General features: G+C 31.5%; 3 protein-coding genes across 5 annotated transcripts; 2 read left to right on the top strand and 1 right to left on the bottom strand.

The window, feature by feature from the left end:
* Positions 1-554: 554 nt before the first annotated feature.
* LOC111003311 (zinc finger protein 287-like) lies at positions 555-5,716 on the top strand. 2 transcript variants are annotated; one of them, XM_045634282.1, is made up of 2 exons: positions 555-641; positions 3,418-5,716. In XM_045634282.1, exons 1-2 carry the CDS (start codon positions 593-595, stop codon positions 4,071-4,073), a joined length of 705 nt encoding a protein of 234 aa, XP_045490238.1. In that variant the 5' UTR covers positions 555-592; the 3' UTR covers positions 4,074-5,716. The 2 variants fall into 2 exon arrangements, with proteins under 2 accessions (XP_045490238.1, XP_022129441.2); XM_022273749.2 differs by lacking the exon at positions 555-641 and adding an exon at positions 2,093-2,237.
* A 1,137-nt stretch (positions 5,717-6,853) lies between these two features.
* LOC111003310 (transcriptional repressor CTCFL) lies at positions 6,854-15,966 on the top strand. Of its 2 annotated transcripts, none has more exons than XM_022273747.2 (16): positions 6,854-7,028; positions 7,397-7,507; positions 7,693-7,829; positions 8,074-8,202; positions 8,587-8,673; positions 8,819-8,889; positions 9,402-9,571; positions 9,790-9,926; positions 10,264-10,414; positions 10,722-10,888; positions 11,152-11,288; positions 11,816-11,934; positions 12,184-12,293; positions 13,134-13,341; positions 13,528-13,661; positions 14,108-15,966. In XM_022273747.2, the coding sequence occupies exons 2-16, from the start codon at positions 7,405-7,407 to the stop codon at positions 14,252-14,254; spliced, it is 2,007 nt and encodes a 668-aa protein (XP_022129439.2). In that variant the 5' UTR covers positions 6,854-7,028; positions 7,397-7,404; the 3' UTR covers positions 14,255-15,966. The 2 variants fall into 2 exon arrangements, with proteins under 2 accessions (XP_022129439.2, XP_022129438.2); XM_022273746.2 differs by having other exon boundaries at positions 14,102-15,966.
* A 669-nt stretch (positions 15,967-16,635) lies between these two features.
* LOC111003374 (SET and MYND domain-containing protein 4) lies at positions 16,636-26,508 on the bottom strand. The gene is made up of 15 exons (XM_045634218.1): positions 26,249-26,508; positions 25,848-26,106; positions 25,441-25,621; positions 25,018-25,168; positions 24,126-24,278; positions 23,817-23,954; positions 22,795-22,996; positions 21,885-22,068; positions 21,014-21,110; positions 20,388-20,574; positions 18,999-19,146; positions 18,310-18,447; positions 17,611-17,690; positions 17,012-17,088; positions 16,636-16,893 (listed from the first exon to the last, which is right to left on the bottom strand). The coding sequence occupies exons 1-15, from the start codon at positions 26,395-26,397 to the stop codon at positions 16,695-16,697; spliced, it is 2,343 nt and encodes a 780-aa protein (XP_045490174.1). The 5' UTR covers positions 26,398-26,508; the 3' UTR covers positions 16,636-16,694.
* Positions 26,509-26,614: the final 106 nt, after the last annotated feature.

The following is a 26,614-nucleotide window of genomic DNA, read 5'->3' as shown; positions in this document are numbered from 1 at the left end:
GTAATTTAATTAACTTGTATAGCTTCCTTAATTCTAAATAAGTTTTAAGAACATTGGTTTTCTCTTTATATATTTTTATCATTTTTAATTATTTGCGATGAATTAAATTACTTTTTATTGAATTAATCTGTCCTTTGAATTTTAAAGTTATAATGAAATTACAAAATAACATGTATATCATATTATATATATATGTGTATAATTACTATTATTTTTTTTATTATTTAGAAAAGACAATAAAATCACTGTTAAACTATATCTCATTTTGTTACTAGAATTTAATTTAAAAACAATACATTAACAATAGAAAACAATACAATAAAAACAAAAATCCTTTTTCATACGACCAAAACACTAAGGTCAAGAGTGGGTGTCGGGTACCTTCTTAGACTAGAGGCAGCTGCTAGCATAAACCACCCCCGTTCCCACGCTAGCTACCCTAAACTCGGACGGCGCATACCCCAAAAGATTTCAACAATCTACTTCTTATTATTTTTTTTACCCTTACCGTGATTTTCATAACTGTACTCATTCTGTGTTAAGATCTGCGCGCGTGCGGGAGTTCCCCAGTCCAGGCGTATTTAGTTGTAAAATGGATACGGTCTTCAATAACAGTGTTTTGGCGAATATGGAGTCGACTGGTAGGTTAAGTTTATATTATTTTTAAACGCTGTGATATTTTATCGAACGAAATTTTTAAATTACGGATTGAATTTTTAAATTACAAACGGTGTTTTCAATTATAAATAATATTTATATTTTAACGTGAATTATACGCGATATTCGTAAATTCGATTATTATGGCAAATTTTAAATTGTATTTGTTGTGTTGGTGATGATAATATAATAAATATAAAAATTAAATTTTCTTTGCAAAATCTTTTTTCATAAATATCAAGTAGGTTAATATTCCTTTTGCTAAATCTCTCTTTTTACTTATTTCTTAAATATAGAAACAAAATTCATTAACTATTAACCGAGATGAAACATATATTTTAATTACAAAACTAGTTTTGCTACGATCTCTATGCATCGGGCTGAGTCAATGTAATAAATAAATTCATTTGAAAGCTAAAACTTCATAACATATTTGTATTTTATTTAATACTCCACCATTTGATTTTATCTAACTCTGAGTAGTACTTAAGTATTACTTATTAAATAACATTTGCGTCGTCACTATTTAATGTGCTCTCACGTTTACTAAGCTTAATAGACATCTTTAATTAACCAATTTACTAATAATAAATTACGTATTATACTCCGTTATAGATATCAACTAATATTATTCTAGTTTGTATAATATAATACAATATTAGTTTGTTTATGTAGTTCTATCTATAAGGTATACTAATATTGTATACACGTCTGAATTTACATAGGCGTATATGCATCGGGCATGGTGGCAAATTCTTATCCAATTTTAACTACCCACTGTGATACTAAAATAAATATTAAATGTTGGGACCCTATGTCTGTGTCCATCAATGATAGTAGCTTTTAGTGTGTTTTGTGGGATTTTTAGAAGTATTATCTCTGGGGGCACCTGTACCTACTGTCTACCGTGCGCCTAAGCCTGTAATCAGCGCCTTTGCGCTTAAGCCCCTTGGTAGAAGAGTCTTCGCCAAAGAAAACAAAATCAAAGTTTGAAGAAAGACTTGTAGTTTTGATTTTATACCATACTAGCGACTTTCATAATTCGGTAAAAAAGTTTCAAAGAGAGATCCTCTATACACAGCGGTATTTATTTTTTGTATTCGGTCCGGGAGTTTATAGATTATTCGTTACGAAACCGTTTGTCACTTAGAATAAGATTCAGGGTCGAGACAGTCACATGTGACTGAATTTCTCATGTCAGAAATATATTGTGTTTTAACATACGGGCAATCGATCGCGCTAATTCATGTCCATTCAAGTTTCCAGGCGCTCGAAACAAATCAAGAGTAGTTTAGATTTAAGTGCGACTTGATCAACGGTGATTCGACATCACATGCGTAGGCGCGCGATGCAACTCCAGACAGGTGTAGTGGGGTGGATAGCGCTCCGCCTGTGTTTGACGCCTGTCAGACAAGTCAGTTGGTTAGGACCTAGCTTAGTACGTGCACATACGCTGTATTCTTGTCTCGCAGAGGCAACCGGACCGGTATAGGCGACCTTACAAACCGTTCACTAACGTACTCTACGCGCATAGCAAAAATGCAATCCTGATGGTGCTGTGATTTCTTGTGGATAAACATGTAGGTTTTCCTATTCTTTATTTTGTTCTTTTGTTTAACGTATTATCCGTGGGAGTATACTACTTTGTATATCATAGGTTTAGGTAAATTGGGTGTCTATACTAAAAATAGGGTTGGCTTAAACTTTCAATTTTATCTAGCAATCAAATATGTAGTACTGAGTGTTATACACAGTAAGAGAGTGCAGTAAATTACCAATTGCAAACTAAGTACTTGATTTAAACTTAAAGCCTTATGTGTTTTAGGTAACGTTGAAGAGTTTTTCGCTAAGTGTTTTTAAAATTAAATTCATAAAAAACTTTTTAAATTCATGCAATATATTTAATACGAAAACGCGTTGCTATGGCAACTGATTAGACCTTCTTGTCGTTATCAATTCGAGTTCAAACATGAAACGTAAGCTCCGCGAGTGGATGGGGAACTAATCTTAACATTCCTTTAATAACTGATATTTTTTAATTTGCTTGATTTGTGAGAACTTTCTGAGAACTTGGGATTTAGCACAAGTATTCTGCCCTCAACAGCGAGAATATAACAATATATGCTAAGATACCCCACCCCACATCATCTTATGCACACTTAGAAACGCCTTATTCAAAACCAGTACAGGCACTTTTCAAAATATTAGGGGAAAAGCTATTGTATCGTCCCAAAGACACGCTATTGGCTTAAATAGCTTACGGTTCCGCCAATTGAATCTTTAAGATAAGGGTCACCGTGAACGAAGGCAGATGCGTAAAAGGTGCAATACATTATCAATGTTTGCTTATGTTCGACATCTCGCTATGTAAATAAAAAAAACGTTTTTGAAGTAAAAAATAGTATAATAGAGACCTTGGGTTCGTTACCTAAGCCATTATATTCAGCTTAAAAGGTGTTTTTATAATACATTTATTAACCTTTAATTAGGTATCCTCTAAGACATTACCAGTTAAACTTATTGTGTTTTGACGACAAAATAAAATGTATGCATCTAAAGTAGAGGACATTATTTTTTTAAACATTACTAACTAATATTTATCCTATTACATGTTATGATAGACGAAATTACTTATTTTATTATTTAAGAAAATAGATTTAAGTAATGACTAAGTTTATCAACGCCATCATACTACTAAATTTTGCAACTAGCGACTTATCAGTGGATAAAAAAACTAATTTAAAAATATTTATTTTTCAGGTTGGAGCACAATATTGGACCCCAGAAATCATGGAGAGGGAAGCAGCGCGTTCGAGGGAAGCATGGCTGAGCCTACATCTGAAGCTCTCTCATCAATCGTACATAAGCAACAGCGATTGTCTAAATTGCTTGAAAAGCTCTCAGAGCAACTGAGGAACAATAATCGATACCCCTTTCCCCATTGGCTAATGCGTGAAAAATCACCAAACGGCGAGAGACTACCGGATGACGTGCCACTAGACCTCTCTATAAAATCCGAAGTCCCGAAGCCCAGTCCACCACCAGTATACGCTTGCGAGATATGTGGACAAACCTTTACAGTTCACGACCGCCTCGCTAAGCATATCGCATCCCGTCATAGAGGTAAGGCTTCAAAATCGTCGCGGGCTTACGAATGCGACATTTGCCATCGTCGTTTCGCTCGTTCCGACATGTTGACTCGCCATGCACGCTCTCACAGTGGGGTGAAGCCATACTCGTGCGCAGTTTGTGGACAAGTATTCTCCCGCTCCGATCATTTGGCTACTCATCAGAGGACACACACGGGAGAAAAGCCTTACCGCTGCCCAAAATGCCCGTACGCGGCATGCCGCCGAGACATGATCACCAGACACATGCGTACACATACACGGCGACAACATATTGCTGAAATCTAAATGTTTTAACTTTGATCCAAGTTATGCATTTTCAATTATGGATATATGTGGATTTTAATACTAAAGATATATCGCCTAATATAATTGCATTGGTAAGACATATCACATTGCACGGCATTTGCGAATTTTATAATATTTGCAATGCGATTTGTCTACAGCTTTTTGTTTAGGTATTAAAAAGTGTCTTATTACCAACAAATCACAAAGTTATAGATACTGATAACTTCAGCACCTTTTTTTAATATTCGTAAGTCTATTTTATTTACCAATCGTCCGAATATAGGAATATACTAGGGCTGAATAAGTTTTACTGATTTATGATTCGAATAATTTTATAAAATACATCAAAATTCTATAAATATTGTAAAACATTTTCTTTTACGCTACTTTACTCGACTTTTCAAATTCTGCAGAATTCACAAAATATACCTAACGGTGACGGATCCTTTTTGTAAATTAGATTTTAATATTGGTTTAACCTGTTAATAAAATTTAAAATTAAATCATAAGAAATTTTTAAAGTACCATAAAGGTTTTATAACTGTAAGATAAATGTCGATCTACATTCCAGATTTAAAAATACAAATTTATTCTAAGTATATACTAACTAGTCGATGTACATAACTATATCGACAGACTTTGGAGACCTTGTTTCTCATTTAGAATTTCTGGAATCTTCCTCTTTAAAGGTCTTAAATTACTTAGGTATAAGGCTATTATGCTATTATTTATTGTTTGTGAACTAAGAAGAGCGGTAAGTGGCATCATGCTTAGCGTTTTTAAAAACTAGGAAAAAAATCGAAAGTGGAGCATTGGAACTATTACAAGAGTTTTTAGTTTTAAGATAAAGATGATTATCGTGTTACTCTATTGTCCAAGTTCGTCAATAAAGAGTTAAATTCGTTGTAGGATCTTGTAGGACTGTAACGAGAGTAGACAAGACTCCAAATCCTTGTTGACCGTCAACAGCAGCAAAGCAAATCAGCAGCTATGACTAACATTATACTGACGTTTATAATTTGACGAAACCTTCCAGGTATGATTCCGAAGCGAGACCAAGTCTCTCTGAATCTGGCCCTAGGAGCATAGTTTGATCAAAGCCTCGTGTCGGAATAATATGCCATTTCGTTGCGATTGGCCGGAGTCGCGTAATCGGCCAATCACTAGGGAATGTTACTTAGCAAGTGAATTAACAAATGAGATTAACAGAAGGGGCTGCTAATTATGTTATTATTGATATATTATGTTTGTAAATATCTGTATAGTTGTTATTAAGAATACCATCAAAAGTAGTATGTTTTTGTGTAGTATGTATAAAATTTAAATGCATTTTGTTATTACTTACAGTTGTAAATTTATTAAGTTTCAATAACTTTGCGTAAATTATAAATGTTTGCTTGTATATGTTATGTTTGTATTACATTGTGATAAATTGAATAAGTAATATTAAAAATATTTTGAGGCTTGATAATGTTATGTTTAAATGATGGTACTTAAATTCCTGCGTCCACATAAATTGAACACAGTTGTGAAAACAGAAAAATATACCATTTTAAAATAAGATCATATAACCTATTACTAGTTAGGTAAATATTAATGAATGTGTAAATCATATGTCTAATATATTCTCCCTATTGTAAGATAGTAATATATTTCAAACATTTATGAATAAAAGTTAAATTTATAAAAGAAATTTTATTTTAATATCGCCGGCACACACTCTATTTTTAGCAATTAAGCACATGAATGAATTCAAATATTTTGTATTCGAATAATCTTATTGTCACCGTCTATTTAACGCGTGAATATTTCAGTTTGGTTTTATAATCTCACTATAATATTAAAACACCCACCTTACCTGAGTTGAATTCGCATTGTAATTTTTATTACTTTATTAATTTGTAATCTACTAGAAACTCTCCAAGCAAAACTGAATAGTCTATCTATTTGTATTGTATATACTTTATTTAATAAATTTAAGCTTGTTGTACTGAAGATTCCTCCCGCATGTCGAAGATAAAAAAAATATTGACAACTGGCATAGAACGCTGATTATCCTGTAGCATTAAGGAAAAATAATTGAAAGGTCAGGCAAAAGAAATTTGGGCAGTTTTGAGAAATGAGTACATAAAGTAAGTAAGTTAGTAAGTATCCGCACATGCCAATGAGTAGGGAATTACTACTTGAAATTTTTTAGTTTCCTTACGAGCCCCCTAAACTACAAACTTTTATCTGCCGATAGTTTGATCGGGCGGGAGCAATGCATACGAGGCCAAATAAACGAGCGCCTTACTGTTTCAAAATAATTGGGAACTGGTCCCATCCAACTCATCAAACTTATTTGTCTGGCGACAAATTTGTATGAAAATGGTTACGTAAAAATGCGTGAACTAATCGTCATTGCCATACAAAATCATTTAGCGTAAGTGCATCACAACAGCTATCGAAAAGCCCTAACACCAGTAAAAAATTTAGCCAAAATAAATGCGTAGGTTCTCGATTCCAATTCTATAAGTCTGTAGTCTGTAGTCTGAATCGAGACTCGACTCAAGTTACTTAATATGTACCTATGAACTGAGGTCGAAATGTAATAATTAAATTAAATGATATTGAACCAGCTCAAATTAACGAAAAACAAACTCAAGATAATCCATCTTCAACACATCAACAAGAGTATATATATTTTTAAATACGTTTATTTTTTAATATGTGATAAGCTGTGGCATGTAGGTCGAAAATCCTCGCCTTAGCCCCATGTCCGCCATATCGTGTCACGGCGCGGCGTCACAACTCGCAGTGCAAGTGGCGACGATTAATATGTTTGTCTGATTTTGATGTTTGATATTAGAAAAAAATGGCAGTTATATTTTTTTCTATTCAGTAACGATTCAAGTTTTCTGAGATAGAAAATAAAATCATGGAGGACTAACTCAAACGTTTTTCGGTTTCGAAAAGGTATTCATGCTTCACTTAGTCCTAATTCCAACATGTGCAGTTCAGTTCAGTTCAGGATTTTTATTCGTAACTACTTTGAGACGACTACAGCGCCGCCTATATTTTAATTAGTTTTTAGATTATAAATGTAACGGTGTGATAAGTTTTGTGTATTTGTTTGGTAAAGATTTGCTAAATACTTGAATTATGCCCGCGATTATTTTTGACATCACTAAAGATGGCCGACTATATATTGTAACGACTAAGTAGTAGGCTAGTTTTCAGTTGGGACAGTAATACAGCAGCTTCATTCCACTTTTTCTATTACCTGTTTTCGATATATTTGACATAAAAATAAAGAAGATTTTATTGTTTGTGGTCTTTACCAGTTTACATCATGGCACCTCTTCGTGGAGGGAATTCTAGAAACAAAGCCAGCAGCAAGCAGGCTATGACGGTTTCTGAAAATCAAACAACTCAGGGACCCTCTACTCCAAGAGGTTAGTAACTAATCATAGATTTTTATAATTAATTTGTCCGAAATTTTGGTTTATTCAATCTATAGTTATCTACGATAAAACACGTAATTGATCCAAAGCTTATCTATTTTTCATTTAATCAAATTTTGATAAAATGTGTACTTACCACCACTCTTTGAACCTGTACTTTTGTTTATTTTTTTAAGTCACCATGAAAGAAGATATTAAGGAGCCAGAACAAAGTGTAACTTATTTTGTGGATGAAGAAGGTAGATACTATTACCAGCCTGCTGTGGATAATGAAAATCTTACCATGACTATTGATAATACAAATGATTCTGATGTAAGTTTATCCTGAAATCATGTAAATTTAAAATAGTAATGTGTTCCTATATTTTAATATTTAATTGTATCTTTTTCTGTATAATGTTTATAGTTTAGTTGAACTTGTGCAATTTGACTGACTTTAAAGGAATTAGTTGAAATTGCGATGCCTTAACACCTTATTACGCAAATGTCATATATGGCACTTCACTTGTAATGTCTTTTTAAATTTTTGACCAGACTTATTTGATTGTTACATGTAGCAAAAACATATTATAGTCAACGAAGATTACCAAACAGTCACATTAGTGCCATCGGAGTCTGATATGGGTGAAGTCAGCTATGTGCTGGTGGTTCAGGATGACAAGCAAGTTATGAATATTAATATAAAGGTTAATGAGGTATTTTAAGATATAAGCTTGCTACATAACTTTGTATTTATAAAATTTCTACATAATTACTAAATACATTATGTATTTATATATAACCACCTTTTGTAAGATGGTGAATTTGACAATAACAGTAGTCTTAGGCAATTCTAATATTGATTTATCTTAACAATATCAAATAATCAGTTCTCAATAACAGTAAATCCAATTGGTTTTACACATTTTAAAATGATTTACATCTGGTGAGAGTATCATACTGGTAGTTTTACTTTGAATAAAATTATTAACAAAATTTTTCTTACCTGCATGAATAATGCTTGGTGGCTCAATTAATACAATTTATAAAAATTAAGAAGATATTTTATGTAAATATTTGTTTTATATTAGGAGGAGAATGATGGTGATGTTTATACATTTGAAGATGAAGAAGACATAGCAGAAAAAGCTGATGAGCCATCAGATTCATTGGCTAAGGTGAGTTTTAAAAAGTTGGTTGAGCCTAATAATAATTTAATTATTCCTATTAACTACCATTTTACTCGACTAATGAATATTGTTACTCATATATTGCCACATCATTTTACTATAACTTAAATTTTATTTAATGTTTTTATTTCAGCCAAAACGCAAGCAAAAGACCTCGCGGCCTAATTATAATTGCACTTACTGTAATTATGTGAGTCACAGAAAGTAAGTACACCGTATCTTATATTTATTTTATTGAATTAAATTCATGTTATAGTACATACCATTCATATTTCACACTCATTTAATTGAAATATTATAGAAGCAAGTAAACTAACTAAATATTCAACAAATAATAAATAATTATAACTTAATAATGAATAATATTAAACTAATTTTTTGGCTTAAAGTAGATAATTATTCAAATATTCACTATGTTTAGTATAATATGTTTAAGCATAAACAACAATCTTAAAGACCTGAATCTTACTACACAACAGTCCTACAAACTATCTCATTACATTAGTGTTTTAACTGAAAGATAGAAGACTATAGATAGATCATTTTTGTGTATTTGTTTGTTTGTTTTTACCACTTTTTACAATTTCAATACACACAACACATACAATATAGTTACTGTAGTACTGCAGCTAATGAATCAACTTCATTATATATAAAGAAAGATATATATTCCATAATAATGAAATATAATTAGTAATTAAATTATTTTTTCTTAGGTATTTGCTCTTAAGGCATATGAAGTCACACTCAGTTGACCGACCATTTAAGTGTTCTGTTTGTGACCGGGCCTTTAAGACCCGGGTTTCGCTGAACAATCACACAAACACTCACAATGGTATCAAGCCTCATATTTGCAAATATTGCAGCACACCATTTACTACTTCAGGTAAATTTATTTATTTCTCTATCGCATATTTAATTAAAATGTGGTCTAAGTAAATGTAATTTAAATGGCTCCTGAAACACAGTTTTCTCTATATTCTTATAGCGTTTTGTTGCCAATCAATTGAATTATTATTTTGAAAAGCTGTACTATGTATGACAAAGACAGAGGTATTGGAGGACACGACCCAATTATTTAAAATTATTATTATTATTTCTTAGGTGAGCTTGTAAGACATGTTCGCTATAAGCACACTCATGAGAAGCCACACCGTTGTACTCAGTGTGACTATGCCTCTGTGGAACTGTCTAAGCTGAGAAGACATATTCGCTGCCACACTGGAGAGAGACCATATCAGGTAACTTGGTAACATTAACTTTAATAACCTTTGATCAATCGTTTATAAATGTATATTAATTACATATGTACAGTGTTTTAATAATAGAATATTTAGAATTGTGAAGCAAATTAGAGAGTAGAAAATGTATTAGAATGTCATGTTTATCTGTTATCTTTAGTGATATTTTGAATAAACAAAATGTATTTATTATTACTTTATTGTTGAAAACATCCATTCCATCCGAACTAAAGAATGTCAAGTTCATTGCGTCTTTCAGTCGGTCCCTATGCAAACACCTGTGTATCGTACACGGCCAGTCAATAGACATAGGTTAAATTATTGTTTATTATTTCAGTGCCCGCATTGTACATATGCATCGCCGGATACGTTTAAATTAAAACGTCACTTGCGCACGCACACCGGCGAGAAGCCATACAAATGCGATTCTTGCAACATGTCTTTCACCCAATCCAACTCGCTGAAAGCTCACAAACTTATCCACAATGGTAAGATTTCTTATGCATTGAGCTATTGATATTATAGTGCATGTTATGTATTTTAATATTTAATGTTGTTTAACAAAAGAGAATAGAAACATTGAGAATTGTTTTTACAGATTTTTGTTTTAAAAAAAATATTATATTATATTCATTAATTTATTTTATTATTCAATGGTAAAAACCCAGACAACTTTAGTTAATAAGTAATAATTGTTGGTTTGTCAGACACAGCCTTTTAATTTGTGAATGGTTATGGGACTTGTAATCTACTAAACACAAAAAAATTATTATTATATTATGAATATTTCTTTAGTGTCAGAGAAGCCAGTGTACGCTTGCGAGCTTTGCCCGGCGAAGTGTGGACGGAAAACTGATTTGCGTATTCACATTCAGAAGTTGCATACATCGGACAAGCCCCTTAAATGCAAGCGTTGTGGGAAAACCTTTCCGGACCGATACTCTTGCAAGGTTCATAATAAGGTAAGTTTTTTTGTGTATGGCAATAAAAAGCATATGTTTTTACAGAGAAATTAAAATCAAATAGAAGAGAGGCTTATACAAAGGCGACTTGATAGCGTTATGGATAAAAGGTTAAAACTTTATAAAATAAATTATTTTTAAACCAATAGTATATTATTTTAAATTATGAATAACAGTTAATTATTGATTTAATTTTTTTTAATCTTTAATGTTTTGAAAATTTTGGGTATATTTTGATTAAAACTTGAATTTAAATTTTACAGACCCATGAAGGCGAGAAATGCTACAAATGTGAGCTTTGTCCCTACGCATCGACAACGCTTCGACACTTGAAGGCGCACATGCTAAAACATACTGACCAAAAACCGTTTGTCTGCGATCAATGTAACCAATGCTTTAGGTGAGTAGTAAAATACCAGTTAAAATTCCTATAAGCCATGGGCCAAATTGCTTCATTTACAATTACTCCGAAATATATACAAAAGTTTTCACAGCAAACAGGAAGGAAAGGAATGACTAAATAGCCAATAAATTAAGATAAAGTAGCTTGAAAAATTCTGGAGGTCCCATGGTTAAAAAAACACATCAGGACTTAATGTTACCCATTTTTACACCTTAGATCAAGATTTAAAAATTGTGTATAAATATAACTGTTTTCAAAGTTTAATGATATCAAATTCATAGCATCATTGCTTAAGTGGTTAGTTTCATAATTCATATCATTTGAATTTATTAATTAATGCACATTTTTACTTGGGATTTTGTGTAAAAAGCCTTTATATTTTTTTTACCTTAGCTGTGCCAGTCAGAATGTATTATAGTCTTTCTCGAAACATGGAAAAGACATAAGAATATTTAATGTATAGATCCACTGGATGTTGTTACTTTTAAATGTTTGCTTTATTACAACATTATGGAACATTGCAGGCAGAAGCAGCTTCTTCGTCGTCACCAAAACTTGTACCACAACCCTGATTATTCGCCAAAACCACCCAAAGAGAAAACTCACGTTTGTCACGAGTGTAACCGCAGCTTTGCACACAAGGGTAATTTACTTTAAAAAAATATATATCTTCTTTGTAATATTTAAAATAAACAGCTATGCACTCTACATTTTCATGGGATATTATATTATATAATTTATGTTATTAAATAAAGAATAATAGTTTAGGATATCTATGCGATCAACACGTAAATTTTTTAATCCATCAGATCATCAGACGTACGACCTCCCAAGGTTAGACAATACTCAATAATGGCTAAATATTTTTTATAAGTGAAGTGATTAATTCCAGGAAACCTCATTCGTCACTTGGCTATACACGACCCAGATTCTAATCACCTTGAGCAGGCGTTAGCTCTAAGGATTGGCAGACAGAAGAAACTTAGGCCATTTCCGGAAAAAGTAGGACAATTTACTATACTATACTTTTTTTATGTTTTACTGCTTTGCGCAAAGCTTTTTAAAAAAGTTAAAATTAATTGAGAAGATTAAATAAAGTTATTAATTTGTCCACAAACAAAGAATACAATAATATGGTTAGTCATTTCAAAACGGATAAAAATATGATCATTGGTTTTAATTATGAGTGAACTTATCAATGTCAGACATGATAATTTGAAGAGAGAGCGAAATGATTATGCTATGCGGACATATAGTATTTTGTATTAAGTTTTTTATAATATATAATTGAAAAAAAAATTTAACTAAGACTTACTTCCAAAAAGTTTGTTTTAATAAATTCGAGGTTTGCCTATGTAATCTGTTTAACTAAATGTATTATGTCGAATTAAAATTTAATGCATTTGCGAAATCTTTACTAAAGTACCCGAAATGGCAAAATATTTTAATATCTATGAATTTTTAGCAATAATGCAAATGATTAAATCAGAGATTGCGAATCTATTTCTGCGAATATATTTATTACGCCATTTCATCAATGTATATGAAGATAATTTTAAATGCTAATAATAACTATGCGAATTTTTAAAATGATTGTATATTTCGTAAGGGGACATGAATTTATGACATTTTGGCCAATGTAACAGACATTGACAGTATGTAACGAAAATGCGAATGTAACAAACATAAAACACTTAATAGCGAACTTATATGTAGTGTACGACGCTAATGCACAAATTTGTTGTTCTATGAAAATAAATAATTATGTATATGGCAAAAGCAGAAGTTGAGTAAATATAAAAAGGTTTTAATTTTGAGTTAACAAGGATATATATTTTCCAGTCAATACGGGAAGAGAATTCCAGTTCGCTTCAAGAAGAAGTTGTTAAAATAGAAGTGGCCAACAATGAAAATAAACAAGATGAAAATATGGAAATAACTGGTGAAGAAAATCAAGAGTACGTGGTCTTAGAGGTCATACAATTGGAAGATGGATCTGAGCAACAAGTGTGCCTAATCACACCGCATTACTCTGACATGGAGAGACGAGGTACCATATTATTGAGTTAGCATTTTAATTTATATCGGTACATTTCATAATGCAAATAGTTAAACATAATAGTAATTATGGTAATACACATAGAATAGGTTTCAATGTATATTTAGATTGTTGCAAAATAAATTTCATTCATAAAGCTTACAACAAAATATTTAAAAAAAAATCTACGATTTTCAGAAGAAAGTGATCCAGCTAATGCAGATGATAATTCAGAAGGAGCCCAAGATTTATTCTACAAAACACAACTAAGAAAGACAATCGAACAAAATTTGAAAGCAGAGAAAGACTTAGATACTTGCTTTGGATTTGATGTAAGTCCTTTGGATTGCTTAATACGATAAGGTTATTGAACTATAAATCCCGTTTTTGAAGCTTTCTGTCGATCCTAAGTTAATTTTTTTCATACCTTTAAAATAATTATAGCTAATAAATAAATAAATATATATATATAGTACATAGCATAGCAATTCTTAAAAAGATCGGCAACGCAATCGCGAGCTTCAGTTCGCGAAATTCGCTTGCATTCAGATCTAGAGTAGTACAAACATTTTTCTCTACAAGAATTAGCTTAATGTTATTCCTATGAACTTGATCTATAGTTGAGTTTTATTTTTTTAATCCAAACAGATTACATATTGCCTACAGATACTGTAGGCAATTTCTTTGTCTCATAAGAACTATAATATTTAAAAGTTTTTCAGATTCTACCCAATTAGCTTTCTATACTGTATGTGTTTTGTTTAATTTTCAGGAAGAAGAAGAAGAAGAAGAAGTGGAGACTGTACCTAAATTTGAGGAACAGCAAAATGAAGAAGGATTTAGACTCCATTATGAATTAAGCGATGAAGAAAATTTTACACTTCACTATGAGTCAAGTGATGCCTCTGAAAAGGATGGTGAGTAATGGTATTAAGGAAATGTGTCTAAGCGTTTAGTTACACAAGAAATCATAAAGTATATTTAAGTTAGAGCAATTGAATCGGGGACCGAGTAATGCCTCAAATAGCTGAAAGAACTTGTGAAGGTGCATATCCATGTAATATTTTGTATGTTTTTCGTTATTAATAAAGAAATAATCAAATTTTAGTTTTTAATATTTTGTTGTAAGAGACAAACAGAATGAAGGTGTTTGTCTAGTCTGATCTTTAAGATCTCCCAACAAAAACGTTTGGATATGCATCTAAAGTTACATATTTGTTTGCCTTGCAATTGTGTAGAATAATTTATTTCAATGATAATAATGTCACATAAATTGTTTGTGTACAGTCAATGTGGCCTTTGTCGAACCAAAAATGTATTTATCAAATCCTGTCTGAAACTCCTGAATTCTGTTATGATTACGATGATTATGATAATATGATGATTATGATATGATGATTATGATAATATGATGATTATGATGCGTAGAAGAATCATTGATAAGAGTTTAATCATGTTTGGAGCCGTTCAAATATTACGTAAACAGATTTACTGAAATGTATCCCCCCTCCCTCTTGTCAGCAAAAGTAAGAGAAGGTATCAAAAAAAAAACATGTGCAATGGTAGAAGTGAAATCCTCAAAAACAAAGTTTTTATAATTAATCATATATATATATATATGATTAATTTTGTTGTGATTTTAAAATCGGATGCAACGATTTTAAAAACGTTCCTCCATCTATCTCATTTTCTCCCACGTTAAATCTTATGAATTTGTTTCTGTCTCTTTTTACTGTAGCTTTTTCCTTTGCCATTGCATCCGGTGCGAAATGCATAATAAAAAAAGTAACTAACTACTGTTGACCATCACCAAATAAGAAAATCAAATATCATATAAGGGGGGTAGTTTGGGTTTCTATAGTGCTTATGTAATACTTGAAGGGCCACTTCTTGCACAAAAGCTATTATATATAATTCAAGACTCGACTTGTTAAAGGGCACAGGTTATTTCAAGGTTTTTTTTTATATTTATTATCGGTGGGTTATTTCTGTGAAACTTGTACTAATCTGATTAAATATTTGTTCATTAAGCAAAAGAGAATTGTTCTTGTTGCATATTTGAGTAGCTTTTGTGCCACCTAATTCATGATTGAATTATTTACACAAATCTCACTACAATGTAAGGAGCTCAAATGTAACACCAGTTATCGCCCTTCATTGTAAATAAAAGGTAAATTTAGCCAATAACTATAGTATATCAATAATGTATGTGGAAATTGTAAATACGTAAGTTGTAATAATTGTGAATTTAATTAATTATGTATTGCTAATTTAACTTTAGATACTTTAAAATCGCCTATAACCAACTCTATTCACACTATTGTTATTTTCACTTAGCCATGGGCATTTTCAATAAAAATCACAACCCAAAAAAAGGTTTAGGGTCTGTTTCACAATGTATGGATAAAGTAGCAAATAGCTTTGCAACACAGAAAATTATTCGGAACATTAAAGTTCCGAAGAAATTTCGCACTATCTGACGGTCGTGAAACGCAAAAATACTGTTTATCCTACCAATAAGTAATAAATAGCTTATTTGGAACTTATCCAGGCATTGTGAAACAGACCCTTAGTATTAATAAGCGTTTACCCGTTGTGTAATAATAAGAAAGTTATTTAATAAAGAAATTTAGAGTCTTACGCTTTTTAATTTTCCTACATTTTAGTTTTTATTATTTCAAGGCGCCTTCAAATTTGCCGCAGTTTCGGGCTCCTTTGATAATCTATTAAAATAAACGTAGGTAATACTGTTGCCATAAAATATAAAAAACGCGCTGTTGCCGCGCGATTCAACGCGTGCAACCCGCAGTCGAAAATCAGGTTCAAGAATTTATCGATGAGGTTGAGATTCGTATAGCTATAAAAAAGGCATGGGAAGAAAAATAGAATAAATTAATTGAGGATTTCACAAACAAAACCGCAAGTGAAAAAATGAAGCCATATTTTTAATACAATTATTTTATCCATTATTTGCCTACAAAATGAATCCTTTCTAATTTTAATAGTGTAAAATGTACTACTACGATTCTCAAACTTAGCGACAGAAATGCAGCTGCAGTCCATGATTAATATTATTGTTAATTCATATGAAATTAATGAATTATATTTTTTTACATCTTTTATTCTACTTTCCTTGCAAGTTTATGGGATTCATCGGAAAATGATGAATTTAGTTTAGTTTTTAGCGATCTTAAATTATATTTATAATTAATTATATTTAATCTGAATAGTTTATAATCTTACAGTGTTCAGTGGTGTAGTGACAAGGTAAGGGAATAGAGGAAAATGGGGTAGTTAAGAAAACAGTCGGTCTACAAGTGAGTTTAATAGGATAACCTTACATAATTCCCATACTTCTGAAAAATTTATATTTTAAGATTATAATGCAAGATGTGATGTATATTATCAGTTTGTGATAGTCCAGCGGCTGTATCTTGCACAAGATCACCAACTACTCGCTCTTGTATCACCAACCTCCGAACTAATGGTTCCCATCCGCCGTAGTTTAATTCAGTCAACTGTATGGCTTTACGGACTATTTTGTGTGTCTCCAAACACCACTCCCTGAAAGACGAGAAAAGTTTGTCTTAATATGTATTATTTTTTTAAAATTTTTAGTTCGCTCATTTTTCTATTTAGTATGATATTAATTCCTTCTATATATTATGATAAAGTTTTATACCTATATGCCGAGTTCCGCGGTGCATTCAGTATTCGCTCCAACATCACATCAGACAACTTTCGTAACTCGTGCGCCACCTTAAAACCACAAATGTCCAACATATATACAATCGAATATTAGTGGTATTTTTTATTGCAAGAAATCTAATATCGCTAAACCTATTTATAGGTCTTGACCTCTGATTTCTTTATCTGTTGTCATTTCTCATAACTTGCTTATTAGTTGTGTGTTTGGCACACGCTGTCGACCGATTGATCTACCATTGATGTTATAATTTAAAAAAAAGCATAACCTTATAGAAAATATTAATTTTTAATGTTTTGCAAGGATCTGCGGACCTCCTTTTTGAAAATATATCAATCAACAATTTGGTGTATAATTCATATGTGACTCGACAGATTTGTATTTAATTTCATTTGGTATAAGGATTTCTATAACTCTATCTTTTAACTACGTTATCCGATTTCCGGGCTGCATCACTGAATAAAATATTTAAAAAAACAACGACTTACACAAAGCTTTATTTATAGTGAACATAATAGATGATCTTTTAGAATTAATCCTATTCTATGAAAAACCGATATTATTTATAATCTTACCTCAACACTGAATGAACCATACTGATATTCGAGACTTTGTATATTTTGCTTTATCAGCTCCACGCTCTTGCTGAATTCCCCTTAAATACAAAGCGAGATATTTATATTATGATTAATTTACATACTTTATATTTATATATTATATTATTTGCATACATAGACCGAATTTCATCTATAATATCTAATAACTTTTTGCCGGAAAACTTTGGTGTGCATAAATTTTAACATTAAAATGATATATATATGTAGTTTAACATAAATAGGCATGCTTAAAATATGGTAATTTTTACATACAGAAAAATATAGTTTATGACACATAAAATGAAAACATCACAAAACGAATAATCTAAATAAAAAGACTCAACATTTAAAACAAGGATATTTTTAAATAAAAATAATCGCGCAGTTTGCTAAATTCCCTCAGTGTAATAAAGTTTAAAGAGTTGAGAACATCGATATTTCTATTTAAAAAAGGCCTAAAGCACATATTTCGTATTTGTTTGGTAATTATTGTTAAAAATAAATATAAATCATTGGCTACACAGCCCGGGTTATAAAAAAGACCCTCTGGCATGAGTAACACGCTTACGCCAGTCCAAACACAATTTATTTTTCGACAAAACAGATAAATGTTCTCTGCAGGCCAGGATTAAATGTCTGTTGGTTTAACAATATTTTCTTTATGATAAAAAACCTTACCGGCATCTGCATAGGATTTAGCCAATTTATCTGCCGCGGCGCGTAATGAGGCATGATGTCTGTACCATACTTGCTGTTTTAACCGATACGAAGCTTGCATTCGTTCGCATCCCTCTTGCGGTGTTTTCGCTTCAATTGCTATAATTAATTTAATAAATTAACGGTATCTTTTAAATGAACAATAGGCTGTTTGAAAGTAATCTGTTTAAAACATGACCTTAAACATTGTTACGGAGTAAAAATAATCATTATCTAAGAATTTTTGGATTTATTTTTCAGTCACGTGACGCAAAACAATTATTGATTAGTCCAAGGATGACAGAAGCATATAATGTCTTTGTTAAGTATGTTGTATTTGTTATTGTTTTTGTTGTATTGTTATTGTATGTATATGTTTTGGGAATTAATTTGATCGGAAACTGATTTTAGAATCAGTGCCACGGTGGAACTCTTACTCATTAATAAAGCGATATTTCATGTTTTTAATTTTGTAAATAAAGAGACACAAATAAAGAAAAACAAATGCACGAGTAAGAAATTCAATTTGGAATACCAAACCTAACGACTAATCTTAGGTTTGGTCCTCAAATATGTCCATATTTGCCTATAACAAAATGTCAATTTCATATTTTTAATTCATTCAAATTAAAAAAAATATATTTTTTTAATCAATTTTATTGAATAAAAACCTTGAAAAGCCAGTTCTTCAGCCCTGTCCAGTATAGCTAGCGCCTTTTCCGGAAAGAATTCCGCATTACAATGTTGACAATGCGCTTTCTTGCCTTGCCATAGAACTGGCCCTTTGCACGATTGGCACGCATATGCAGTGAATAACATCTGGAATATTTTGAATAAAAAATATTATGTATTTATTCAAAATTATAATTTTACAGTCATTACTAATTCGATAGAACTACACAATCTCTGAGCCGTGATGATCCTATACAAAAATGAATTATAAACCTACATTCCATGAATTATAATAAAACTAGCAACTCTTTTGATCTCAGCCAAACAAATAGGTCTACCTCGATATAAACTTTAGTATTAACCAGTGCCTCGCGTGGGCGGCTTCTTGGTAACTAGGTTGTTTCTTCATCCAACAGTTATGACCTCCACCTCACTCTTGCTTGGACCCGATCCAGAATCAAAAGAATCCTAAATAGGTACACTGATATAGCGCTCTCTTCTGAGGCATAGCTGGCCGTATGCGGAACAATAAGGCCGTATGGGGTCAGGTACATTAGTGAAAACAAAGTATATACTCGAAAATAAACTATTTTTTAATAAATTTTCGAATCCTTGATTATTGTAACATTTATGTATTAATGCCAACTAAGATGTCGTTTATCAGAATGAAATACATTAATAACAAGTGGGAGTCATATAAGTTTATGATTTTGATTAAAAATTTTTTAGATTTCTAATCAATATATATATATATGCAAAATGAACTCCTATTTCGCATTTTGAAATTTATGTATAGTTTACTCGGCGTTAGCTAAATCAAAAACTAAATAGTCTGTTATGAATGTACTTTAGAAATTCTTGATTACTTCTCTTTATAATTTATGACCCATATAACAATAATTATATAGACTCTTAAGAATTCAGTAAAAGTCTACGATATATGTTTTTGATAATGAAACCATTGTAAAGAGTATTTTTAGAGATGAAAAAAAAAACAGAAATAAAAACCTATGATATGTTTTTGATAATAAAACCATTGTAAAGAGTATTTTTAGAGATGAAAAAAAAAACAGAAATAAAAACCTATGATATGTTTTTGATAATAAAACCATTGTAAAGAGTATTTTTAGAGATGAAAAAAAAAACAGAAATAAAAACCTATGATATGTTTTTGATAATAAAACCATTGTAAAGAGTATTTTTAGAGATGAAAAAAAAAACAGAAATAAAAACCTATGATATGTTTTTGATAATAAAACCATTGTAAAGAGTATTTTTAGAGATGAAAAAAAAAACAGAAATAAAAACCTATGATATGTTTTTGATAATAAAACCATTGTAAAGAGTATTTTTAGAGATGAAAAAAAAAACAGGAATAATATACATACAGCAAACTGTTGTTGGTCGCCATCAGCGCAGGCGGTGCACATACATTGGAACATGTACTGCGCCCGTAAGTGGGCGCGCCTTTGGGCCGTTGGTTCGCGTGCGCGATGCGGCCCATAGCAATTAAACACTTCCGCACCCGCCGACAATTCGCGCGCACAGCGTATTATTAATCGATTCTTGTAGAAACTGTAATATCGATGTATCTTTTTTTAAAGGATTAGACACAAATGGGCAAGCGACGCACCGTTATGTTTATGTGTTATTTAATGTATATTGTGAATATCCAAAGAAAGGTACTTTTTAACATCATGTATATGTAAACTTATAATTATTTAACATTTCAATTTATTCGACGTTTCGCGTGATTTTCAGTGTGCATGGTCACGGTGAGTCGTATAACATTTTCACATAACGTAAGATAAATAAATCAAAACTTTCTTTTGAGACAATTCGACTTAGGGTCCTTCAAGAAAAGAGCGTACCAATTCTTAAAAGGCCGGCCACGCACTCGCGAGCCCTCTGGCATTGAGAGTGTCCATGGGCGGCGGTATTCCCAGAGAGCCTCCTGCCCGTTTGCCCCGTTTTATAAAAAAAGACTTGTTATTAAAAAAATATTGTTACTCACGTATTAATAATATTGGGATCACAAGAATGATTCATCATTGCTGCTGAGGGATATATTGCAGTCGCCCGGCGAACTTCTCTCTCTGTAACTGTACGTCCTAGAAAAATGTGTTTTTTACAGATCACCCTGACTCATCTGATGATGAGGAAAAAGAATAGCATTCCCTTTTAATTTATTGCATTTTATTTACACTAAATCATTTTACAGTAAGGTCGGATTGTGATTATTTGTTTACGTTATAACATATTCAAGGTTACACAAGTTATTAGGCAACGGGCGGCCATGTTGCTTACAAGCGTTTTCTTTCAGGCAACCGTAGCTTGGAAAAAAAATACCTACTAATGGTACAAGAAGTACATAAATAATTAACAACAAAAAAAATCCACGTAATTAGAAATATATAAAGAAAATCTTAATTTATATCTATAAAAAATAAATAAAAGGGAAGAACTAAATCTAAGCGTTAATGAGTCATAATTAATATTAAAGTGGCAAAATGTAAGGTTTCTCTTAAAATACACGTCCTATTTTAAAATAAGATTGTAACGTCTAATGTAGTAAATGTATTATATATGATGTCAAAAACATCGAGCCTTTTTCGCACTCTTCTATTGCTTTATTCAAAAATAATTTTAAACAACTGTTAATATCCTAACTCTTACAAGTTGTCGTTGTCATGTTTTGTTTTGTTTTAATTTGCTTGGTATCATATTTTTATTAGTGAAACCTGTTGGGATACATCCAATATATTTATTTTGAACCTTGTTTTTATTGTAAAGATGTATCAGTTATGTTTCCAAATAAATTAATAAATAAATATGGTGTACTTTAATAAACAAATATTTCTATAAATAGTGTTTGTATACAATACCAGTTCCGTCATCGTAAGTAGACAGGCTCAACGCCGCATGTCCATTGCATACAAGTTGGCCCATACATCGTAACATAAAAGCCGCCGCGAACCTTTTCCTCTCCCTTTCATTCAATGGACCCAATTCAAACGTATCAAAGAATGACGTAAACCTCTCCAAGTATAAAATTAACATTGTTGCGGTCTGAAATTTAAAAAAAAAGTGATATATAATAAATGTATCGTAAACGAAGAATCCGAGCACATCAGAGCCCGAAAAAATAATATCGTATTAAAATATTAAAGAATTTTTTGTCCAGACAGAAACACATATGAGAGGAACTATATGACTCCCAATAGACACACTGAACATACATGCCGCCTAAACATCGTTATTGTCTACGCTCCAAGTTCAAAAGGGCCAGAGAAATTCTACATAACAGCGCATTGATACAGAACTGTACTGAGAAATGAGATATCACAATAAATGCAAAGATAGCAAGCACATAACATGACTACAGACAGGAAGTGAGAAGTTAGAGATAATATTCGATAGATCAGAAATAGAAAGCGAGCAAGCAATAAAAAAAAGTAAATTCGATTGTTGTTCGTGATATTGAAATATTTGTTATTTTTGTATTAGGTCACTTGATTAAGTAAATCTAGATAAAGAATACGTAGTATTTATTATTTATTGCCCTCAAATGGGTCGAATATTTCCCCTTTCCGGTAGAGAACTTGTTTAGTAGCAACACTAGTGAAATGTCGGAATTCTACGGAATGAAAAATCAGAGTATAGTATTTCCGATTTTCCTTTATAGTGCTGAATCGTAGACAAAACGGACATTGCTAAGGATTTTCTGGACAGTTAAATAAATAAACGTGCAATTAGACTGTTATTTTGGATTCAGGAAAAGCAGTCAATACATACCACAGCATACTGTATATAATCGTTATTGTTCATCTTATCGAAGTTTGTAACCAAATTGAACATCCTGTAGAAGTCAGGTGTTTTAGCCCTGTATATGTCAATTTTGTCAACTTGACTGTAGCTCTTGAAAAGTTCGTACGCTGTGGGCTTTGCCAAACTTATCGGCGTTGGTAGACCGTGGTAATGACTTATCAACAGCACCCTGTAACGAGAACAATAGAATAAAAATATTTATAAAGTCTGCACATAAGAATTTGACTCAATTTCTCCTGTCATTACGGTGATTTTTGCTCTTCTGATTTAATGAGTAATTGCTTAATAAACTGGTTTGTCTGAATTTATTTATAGCTGTATATACCGTATAGGAAAATACGACAACAGAGATCGATCGTATGCTCGTTCACGTTCACCATCTCTTAAGGTCCTGTTCAATTCTTTTCACGAATCGTTTTTGAAGAATACTCCTTCTGACTTCAAAAGCGATTTTAAATTCTTCCAAATTCCATTCTTCTTTTAAAGTAAAGAAATAAAATAATTCTAAAGAATATACGTTGATTGGTGTTTAAATTATATTTAAAATGGTAATCGTGATCTAGGACGGATGTAAAGGTTTGGTCAGGCAGCGTACGCGGCATCATTGTCCATTTTTGTAGACGAATACAAAACTGTCATCACGTTGGGCGGGATGATTTTCGTCCCGCTGTCTGTTTGACTACTTGAATGAATACCTATAAAACACAACGAGTTGCGACGGCTACGGGAGGCGACCGTTAGCGTCACGCCGGGCGCGATGGCTCTGTGTGACATGTCCTATATTAATTAGTACATTACAACTGTCACACCCCGTCAACTGTGTGATCAAACCATAAATATATCCCTAAGCGCCATATCTCTTTAATAGGACATCGGAGAAATTATCTGACCGATGTATGACAAACAATAATTCTAAAGGTTTTAATGAATTAAGACGAGACAAGAAAACAAAGCTTCCAGAACCTAATATTGATTAGAATATGTCATACCGTAATGCCAAGTGGGCGATGCCAATAGTAGGGAAGAGGTCACTTTGAGCTCCGACACACTCCCACTTATGAAACATCGCGAATGCTGTACTCCTACAAGCTTCACTACAATAAACGCTGCGTGAACAACTACTGCATCTAAAAATACATATTAATATTAATATTTTAAAACACCGATTATTATTTACACCAATGAAAAATTACAATATAATTTACTATGAGATGAATATAGTGGAAGAAGTGAACTAAATGAAAATAAATTATAATAAAGAACATTTAGGAGGCTAAATTTTAGTTTGAATGACTCACGGTAATGGATTAATATCTGTTTGGCAACACATCTCACATACTGGATCTTCAGAAGGCAGTGTGACCCATGCGTAAGGTTCTTCTGAGAATAAAACATCACCACGCTTTAAAGCCTCCTTCGCGATCACATGACGTCCAACTGTGTCGTTGTTTCTAAATAATAAAAAAAATAATATAAAATGAATTAAGCAAAATTATTTCTATTAATTAATTAATTTATTTATTTATTCACACTACGTTGCTAGAAAGAAACACAAATAACACAATATATATAAATTACATGGGATGCAACGGGCGGCCTTATCGCTAACAAGCGATCTCTTCCAGGCAACCCTAGTAAGAAAATAAAACAATAAATAAAAAAATGATGAGTGCAAGAAGTGCATAACCAGAAGTTATATAAAAAAACAAAATATATTTATATTAATCTATAGAACCTTAATCCAGAGAAAATAAAAAAAACAATATTAATAACTAACTAAAACTAAAAAGCTAATCTTACAGATTCAAGAATAGCAAATAGTGAATTACATTTACAAAACGAACAGGAGATACAAGAATTACACAGGTCACGATTGATCAGGATATGATAAGGTTAGGAAATATTTATAAAGAAGAGTTTTAAAAGACGATAGGATAGATTTATTTCTTTATATTTTTTTCTAAATAGTTTGATGTTCTTTTGTATTTCAGTTATAAGTGTGTAATATGCTCATTGCTCACAAAACCATTTAGATACAGTATAGGAAAACAATCTGGTGGCTGGTTACATTGAAGTATTTACTGAATCATGACATAACATAACATCTAATATAGAACCAGAATAATATTTTCCCAATACACAATATATATAGTATAATCTACTACTATTGGATAGAAAGCTGAGACATACTTTAGTTCAATCGAGAGTGATGCTGCATTGAATTCTGGATTGACACCATTAAGACATTCAGGTAGTACAACATTATATTCATCAAGTGAATGTGTATTTTCTCCAGTATTTATTTTTCTTTCCAAAAGTCGTACATGACGTTCAAACTCAGCTGTAAAATAAATACAGTCACTAGAAATATGTTTTTTTGAACTATTGGCAGGTTTCTTTTATGTTTAAAAACTATCTACTTAAAATTTTTTTTAAAGAATGTTTTATAATAAAATATTTAAATGGACAATGGCTTTCTCTACATAACATTATTTTAAAAGGGTTGATTATATAGTTTTGTTTTTTGCAAAGAAAAAATATTTTTTTGAAATCATGTTAAACAAAGATAAAAACCTTACTATTACTAAAGTTACACTTATAAATCTGACATACCCATTTGAGATGCTGACAGTTTAAGAGAAATTGCATGTTCTGAGGCACTTAAAATAGATGCCTGGGAATTTTTCATCTGGTTCAGCTCGATGTAACAATCAGCCTTTCGTAAAAGCAACTTATGTAACATTTCCCTTTTGTAACCACTTGCAATGGAGAGATCTATATCGGCTAGACATTCCTACAAAATAATTCTAATGCATAATATTTCTAAATTTAAGTTTAAACAGTTCATTAAATACAACAAACTTCAAAAAACAGTTCAAATTTATTATTTTCAATTCAATCTATAGGTTTGAACACTATAAAATTGTTGCTAGGTTTTCTATAAAAAAATAGATACAAATTTACTAAATTGATATTGCATAATATTATACTAATAAAGAAACATATTTTTCTTTCCTTACCTTGAATCGTTTCAGCCTAAGCAAAGCAGCAGATCTGTTTGCAAGAGCTAAGGCATATTCAGTATCATTCTGATTAGCATATATGACACTTTTGGAATAACATTGGTAGCTTTCATCTATTAAGTTGGCATGATACTTGTCATTTCCTTGTTGTCTCCATAAAAAAGAAACTTGGTTACATTTTAGTGCAGTATCACTTTCAGAAGTCTTCCTAGCATATGATAAATTCATTTCATGTAACCATTGCAACATTATTTTTCTGAAAATTTGTATATTTTCTCAATTATTATAAAAACAAGGCTTTTGTATAGTTGATTCTAATAACAAATTTACGTTAAATAGGCTAAAAGAAGTTAAGTAAGACATAAATTACATGTGAAATTCTATTGAGGTGTACTTACTTAACACCTTCATTGTTATAAAAATAGTTCATAGTATCTATTTCATTTTCAGTTGTTCTATCGATGTTTTTCTCTTCTGAAGACAGCAAAAGCAATAAAACTTCCCATTGTTTGGCACAATCCGGTGATATATAAGTACGAGCGGTCATCGTTGTAATTTTAATATTAAGCACTCACAAGAAAATATCTCAAATTATGATAATATTATGGTTTTTGTTTTTGCGGCATGCAAAACTCATAGAAAAAAAAATGTTATTGATTCATAGTCACAGAATGCAGTAAGTAGTTGCAAGAAATGTCAACTACGACTCATAATATCAAATAATGACAGAATATCACAGAGCATGGTACTAAAGTATAGATGCA

Source organism: Pieris rapae, chromosome Z (assembly GCF_905147795.1).
Source record: "Pieris rapae chromosome Z, ilPieRapa1.1, whole genome shotgun sequence".
Lineage (NCBI taxonomy): Eukaryota > Metazoa > Arthropoda > Insecta > Lepidoptera > Pieridae > Pieris > Pieris rapae.
The sequence above is the reverse complement of the archived record's forward strand: the minus strand, read 5'-3'. Positions and strand labels throughout refer to the sequence as shown.